Raw genomic sequence first — 6838 nt, 5'->3', positions numbered from 1 at the left:
AGAGATATATTGTCCAGTTTGCGACCGTGATCTTATTAACTATTCTAAAATAAATCACTACTGATGAATATATGTTTTGATGGCTTATTTTCATCTCCATCCTCTCCTCCAATAATCGCTTCTCCGGGGCGGAGCGGGTCCCTGCTAGTTTTTTTTTCTTCTAATGTACAAAAAAAAAAGAAAAAAGAAAAAAAAAAAAGACACGTGGTTGTTACAAACCTCTCTCAGGACACAGCGGGGAGGCGGAGGTGGAGAGATGCGGGCGCAGTCGGGATGGGAGAGGACGCGATGAGGAGGGAGTCCGCTCTCTAAGCATGGAGATGCTGCTGCTGAGCAGCCTGCACGTTTTTAAAATAAGGACTTAAAAGATTTTGCATATTGGGGCCTCTCTATCTCTCTCCCCCATATCTCTCGCTCTCTTTTTTTCTAAAGGAGAGACTTGCATGCAGGATATGGAAGATCGCAGGTGAGACGAGGAGAAAAATGCCATTTGATGTAGATTTTTATTGTGAAATAGGCACTGAAGTCCTAATGGGGTATTTCTACAGATTATTTACGCACATTTTCATTTTTTAAAAGTCACATCTTGACTAAAAAGAAAAAACTAAACTCAAAATGGATTTCTTAAATATCTCCGGCTTGGAGGACGGGATGGAGGCAGAAAATATCTCCTTTAATTCCACCTCTCAGAGCCAGTACAGCCAGCTCGCTATCTGGGGTCTGGCTGGACTTGTCAGCTTTCTGATTTTGTTTACAATAGTCGGGAACGTCTTGGTTGTTATTGCCGTTTTAACCAGCAGAGCTCTGAAACCACCCCAGAATCTTTTTCTCGTCTCTCTGGCCAGTGCGGACATACTGGTGGCTACCCTGGTCATGCCCTTTTCTCTGGCAAATGAACTTATGGGCTACTGGTTTTTTGGTAAAATCTGGTGTGACATCTACCTGGCTCTGGACGTTTTATTCTGCACCTCTTCTATTGTTCACCTGTGCGCTATAAGCTTGGACAGGTACTGGTCAGTGACACAGGCGGTCGAGTATAACTTAAAGAGAACACCCAAAAGAGTTAAAGGGATGATTGTGGTGGTCTGGTTGATCTCAGCCGTCATCTCCTTCCCACCACTGATATCAATGGACAGGAGCAGCAGTGAGACCAACCCCCAGTGTATTCTGAATGATGAGACCTGGTATATCCTCTACTCCAGTATTGGATCGTTCTTTGCCCCCTGTGTCATTATGATTCTGGTCTATATTCGGATCTACCAAGTAGCAAAGACCAGGACCAGGACAATGTCCGAGAAGAAGAGAGATGTGGACTCGCCGCTGGAGAATGGGATGGATCAAGCTGAACCAGGAAAAGGTGGCTCGTTAAAGTCCAGCAGGGGTGGAAGCATGAAAGATCAGGAACGTGAGAATGGGCACTGCAAAGAGCATGCCGTTGGGTCCTCCTTACCAAATGAGCCGAAACATCCAACGACAGACCACGATGACGACTTCGACGATAGCAGCTCATCAGATGAGAAACCTAAAAAGACCACTACCAACAAACACCACCATGATGACAGGAAAGACAGGAAGTCCAGCCGGAAAAGCAGCTCCACTTCTAAATACTCCAGCAGGAAGTCACGTTCCAGTTCCAAATCCATGGAGCTGTTCTCGTCTCGCCGCAAACGCCGGAGCACCGTTAATCGAAAGAAGGTCTCTGCCGCTCGAGAGAAACGCTTCACGTTTGTACTCGCAGTGGTCATGGGTGTATTTGTCGTGTGCTGGTTCCCATTTTTCTTCTCCTACAGCCTGTACGGAATCTGCCGGGAGCCGTGCAAGGTCCCAGAGACACTGTTCAAGTTCTTTTTCTGGATTGGCTACTGTAACAGCTCATTGAACCCGGTCATCTACACCATCTTTAACCAGGACTTCCGCAGAGCCTTCCAGAAGATCCTCTGTAAGTCATGGAAACGCTCTTTCTGAAAGTGTCCTGCACGGATGCAGCTATAATAGACATTTTAACCAGCAGGCACATATTTAAACTGTTCTGAGCAGTAGGATAAAGCGCTGGCCTGAGGTGCTTTAACACCTTTTCTTTCAGGGATTGCACTAAAAATGAAGGGGACGCTTAACGGATCAAAGGATTGAACTAAGGTGTAGGATAGGGGTTTAAAATACAAGCGTAAGCGCTCTGATAATATTCACAGAGGAGGTTTTCATTGAACAGCAGGCTGCTTTTGGACTCTGATGAGGGCTTCACCCCCCCCACCCCCCACTCTGACTTATGCTCCCTTCATTTAAATACAATAAAGTGATTCATAACAGTTTCTGTGATGCATGCACACCACAGTAGCTGCACTTGGACAAACTGCACAGGAGTTGAAGGGTTTACAGAGACACTTGATTTAAAATGTGACCTCATTCACTGAGTATACTGCGAAGGCCTTGACAATCTCCACACAACCGTTTTTTGTGATGTTGGATAGTCGTATCTATCTTCTCTCTTTCTCTTACTCTTTTCTTTACCTTTCTATTACGTCACACTCTCAACATAAGGACCAATGGGATGAAGGGGCTCCTTGCTTACTGTTTCAGTAGCAAAACGTTTCACTAAAAAATGAAAAACTCAAAAACTACAAAGTCATAATACTGCTTCAGTGTACTGTGTGAGGAAAAAAAGTGTCTCATCATGGAAATGCAGTGGAAACTTTTCATCAGGTCGTGTGTTTTTTGTGAACTCGTACGTGTAGCTTGGACTTGGCCTGGATACGATGGCATGTACAGTACAGTGGGCATTTTCTTCTCCGAGGCATGTGTTTGCACCTTCCTCTATCCTTTGAGAAAATAGATGGAACACAGAAGTACTCACTGAGGCTTTCACTGTGTGTGTGTGTGTGTATGTGTGTGTATGTGTGAGTGCGTTTGTGTGAAAGAGAAAGAGGAAACAAAGTGTATAACATGTGGAACTGTGTTGTGATGAAGTGAGCTGGAGAGTTTACTGCATATTATCCCAACTGCCAGTCACTGATAGCCTGTATGTGTGTGCGTGTGTGTGTGTGTGTGTGTGTATGCCTGCTTTCAGTAAATGGCCTGATTCTCTCTGGTCAAGTGTCTTTCTATTCTCCTCCATCCTATTTTCTGTCGCACGTCTTTCCTCTCCACCTTACAGCCACAAAACGCACTTAGCCATAGTAAAAACCAAACACCCTGTCTCTGTTTCCATGTCTGCTGCTTGCACCACATATAAGAACGTACATACACATTATTATAACATACACAAAGACATAAAAATGACTTATTGTCAATATTTTCATCTTTACATTACAAGCATTTATAGCCGGAAGGACTAATGCTTTTTTTTTCTCTTGTAAATAAGTGAAGACAGTACAGTATTATTGTGTGGTGCCTCATAATCACACATGTATGAATTAATATGATAAAAAATGTATTGTTTGTATAATGAACAACGCTGAAAGATTTTCATGTCACATCAACCTCTGTCCTTTTCTAATGTTTCAGAAAAAAGAACAAGCATTTACTTCTCTGCTTTGAGCACATTCGAAAAAGATCAAATAAAGAGATCACTTCAGCTGTCCTTTGAAGACTGCAAGAGTGCATGACTGCATTCTTCATTACTGTTAATGTTTATATATTTTTGTACTGCTGTGCCACTGTAGTTTATTATGTGTCACTGATGCTGTCACTGGTGTGACTCAGAACATATGAGTAATGATCTTTTTTTAAAGTGCTATTATTTTGAGGGTAGACTCCTTGGAAGGCTGTTGTTCAGACTCGAGAGTTACGGTGAAGAATAATCCAGCCAAAGAATGTACTGAAAATGGAAACTGTATCAAACTGTATCTCACTTTGTTTAACAGAAAATATTTTCAGCACAGAAAATACATATTAGGTTATGATTTTAGTGATTATTAATGAATCAGACTTCAATTTAAAGTGAGACTATGTAACTTTTGCCAAACAGTGGCCACAAGTGAAAATTATGGGATAATCCTAAATACTAGAACCTACTTTAACAGTGGATAACAGTCATGAAGTCAGTAAACTGACTCCGTAACATCCATTATGCAGCAATACTTACCTGAAGTTTGCTAACATTAGCCACCATAAGCTACTGGTCATACCAGACCAAGTAAGCCTGTAGCAGCATTCATTTTAATTGTAATTTGTAAAAGAATGAATGTGCTATTTCTTCTTTCAAAACTTTCATAGTCTCGCTTTAAGAGTTGTCTAATGCACACTTGGTAGACAGATGCATGGGAAACTGAAATCACGCAAAAGAAATAAAATAAATTGTATTAAAACTCCAAAGATTTGGTCACAGACCTTCGTCAGGCATCAATCTCTATGGATTTTACGATCTGTAGAATACAATAGAAAAAAAGAGACTTGGACTGTTGTTTAGTTCTTCCTCCCCCTGTCTACCACTTGAACGTCTCTTCTTGATGAAAATCACTTACTGTATATTGTGATCCAGTATCTGCTATTTCTACTTTTCTTGTCTCATTGTAATTATCTCATTTTAGGGAATTCTTTTTTGGCTGAGGTGATGTAATTATCTTGCGTTTGTTAGTGGTGATTGCAGCCAGAGGTTCTAGTATAAAGACTGTTTAATATTGTGAACCAGATGCCTGACAAAGGACGGACTATGACCAAAATGTTGCATTTTCAATTAACTTATTGTAAACAGAACGAAAGTCAACACTTTCTAATAAATCATATTTGCAAGAGCTAAGATTAGACTGTACCCACAAAAAAATTATACAAATGAGAAATATTTATAACGAGGATCGAAATAGGAAATATTCAGCTAAGATTGCTGAGTGCCCCTTCTAGACTAAAAGAGACATTTTGAAGTCATTGGTAATTACAGTTTACGCACAACTTTCACCAAAGTTAGAATCAGGATCAAAACAAAGACTTCTGAAGCATCTAAGATTTCTAATGTGATTTCCGCTCTCCCTGCAAATGTCTTTCACCACATTACTGAAGAATTGTTTCAGGAAACAACTTATCAGGAACCTTGTATTGTCTGCCCAGACTCTGATTTAGTTTATCAAAGATGTTCACTGTTCAAATGGTGTGGCAGAAACATTTTTCTCCTGTTCAAAGACAGTTCTGGTTCTCCCACTGTCTGAAACCCTGTAGCAGTTTGTAGGTGTAGACAGTATCTTTTCTTCCCTGCTAGTACATCATTTATTGTATCCTCCAGAGATGTTACTGTTTTGTTTGCTGACCATACTATATTTGTATGCAGTGGAGTACCCAGGAGTGCTTTCATAAAGCCTGTCATGAACAAACTGTGTGGTTGCATCAAATTAAATCTAACCTCATGGTTTCATTTTTATTTATTTTGCAAGTTCTCCTCCTGTGTCCTTCTAACAAGCATCAATAAAAGTTATTGCACATCTGATACAATACAGAAAATCTCTCTGTGTTCAGTGTAGAATACTACACTGGAGCGTTACTTGTGCCAGGTATAAGTAATAAGTCTTGCTGATACATATGGTGGGGTCAGCTGCCTCAGGTATAAGTGATGCAGAAATGTGCATTTTATGTGTGCTGGAAAACACTACCCACCAGAGACTCTCCAATCCAATCAGAGGTCAGACTTGGGTGAGAGTTTACCAGGAAGCCTGAGCAATTTCTGCTGACCCAGACAAGGTATATAGCACGCCCTTTCTCTCGGTGCCTGCCTCATGCTTATTTATTTATCCCCTGAAAGCTGACTAGAGTCGCCTCCATGACCAAGCAGAATGGATTCTGTCAACACTGCCCCTCCCTCGCCAAAATCTTTATGGCTTGCTGTGTCAGCAGGTCACATCCTCACGCTGCTGATAGTTTTCTCTTGTGCTGCAGATCTGAAGCAGAACCCATCAAACGATCCTGAAAAATGCACAGATGGAGATGCACTCGGGACTGTCCCCTTTTAACTCTGCTCTTTGAAGATGTTCCTGAGCTTAAGAGGTTAAAAAAAGGAGAACTATAGACATGTTTTTCCTCATCATGAACACATACTGTATATAACTGGATGCGTTCCTAATTTTCCTTGTTTATTTAAGAGCATCTTTTTATCTGCAAGCCAAACGCATCCCCTTGCTCACCTGATTAGTACATCTTCACACTTTTGTGAGCACTTTGAATTTGATTTTGCTGCTCACATCAGACAGGACCAGGCCTTTAACATAAAATGATAAAAGGGACAGTATATTCATGAACCGAGCTTCAGCAGCATCGATCCATAAATCTTTTAAGTCCTCGACAACGTTGCCTTCCACTCTTGTAGGCGATCATGCTAACTTCAACTCAGCCTGACCTTCCAAATCCCCCATCTTCTCTGCCTCCCTCACACATGTCATAACTAGTTTCAGCAGATCTGCATGAGTGCTTAGTGGGCGGGAGGTGGCAAATCAAGCCAGACCATACTGTAAAGTATTTCAGGTTTGTACATTATGTTGCGGTATATACTTAGAAGCTAAATTTACAGAGATGTGATGCAAAAGTTTGGGGAATTTGAATGTGGAAGGAATCAGCTGACACTTGAACAGACAGTTATTTGTTTTAATTTCAGGAGATTTGCAGGACTTTCAATTTTTGGGAATGTGTGACCCGTAGCCTATAGATTCAAGTCCTCTGAATTCATGGAAAACTGACTGAAAATGTCACTCTGACTTTCTCTGAATGTATCTGTTCCTGTCTGTTTCCCTCTGAGTTTGATAATACATCTTATATAGTCTGAATTTCACCAGTTTCTCTCTCTTTAACACTGCACGTCACCATACTCAAATCTTGTCTTGATCTCCTCTACCTTTCCCCTCATTTCTTTTTTGTAGATATT

At 41.1% G+C, this 6838-nt stretch overlaps 1 protein-coding gene and 1 long non-coding RNA gene across 2 annotated transcripts; both read left to right on the top strand.

The window, feature by feature from the left end:
* The first annotated feature begins 213 nt into the window (after window positions 1–213).
* Window positions 214–5347, top strand: LOC121881088. The gene is made up of 2 exons (XR_006091698.1): window positions 214–466; window positions 3502–5347. It is a non-coding gene; the product is annotated as an uncharacterized LOC121881088 (long non-coding RNA).
* adra2c (adrenoceptor alpha 2C) lies at window positions 466–5347 on the top strand. The gene has a single exon (XM_042388674.1). It carries the CDS (start codon window positions 616–618, stop codon window positions 1963–1965), a length of 1350 nt encoding a protein of 449 aa, XP_042244608.1. The 5' UTR covers window positions 466–615; the 3' UTR covers window positions 1966–5347.
* Window positions 5348–6838: the final 1491 nt, after the last annotated feature.

The sequence above is a fragment of the Thunnus maccoyii genome, chromosome 2 (genome assembly GCF_910596095.1).
Source record: "Thunnus maccoyii chromosome 2, fThuMac1.1, whole genome shotgun sequence".
Classification (NCBI taxonomy): domain Eukaryota; kingdom Metazoa; phylum Chordata; class Actinopteri; order Scombriformes; family Scombridae; genus Thunnus; species Thunnus maccoyii.
Note: the sequence above shows the minus strand (reverse complement) of the source record. Positions and strands in the feature narration are given on the sequence as shown.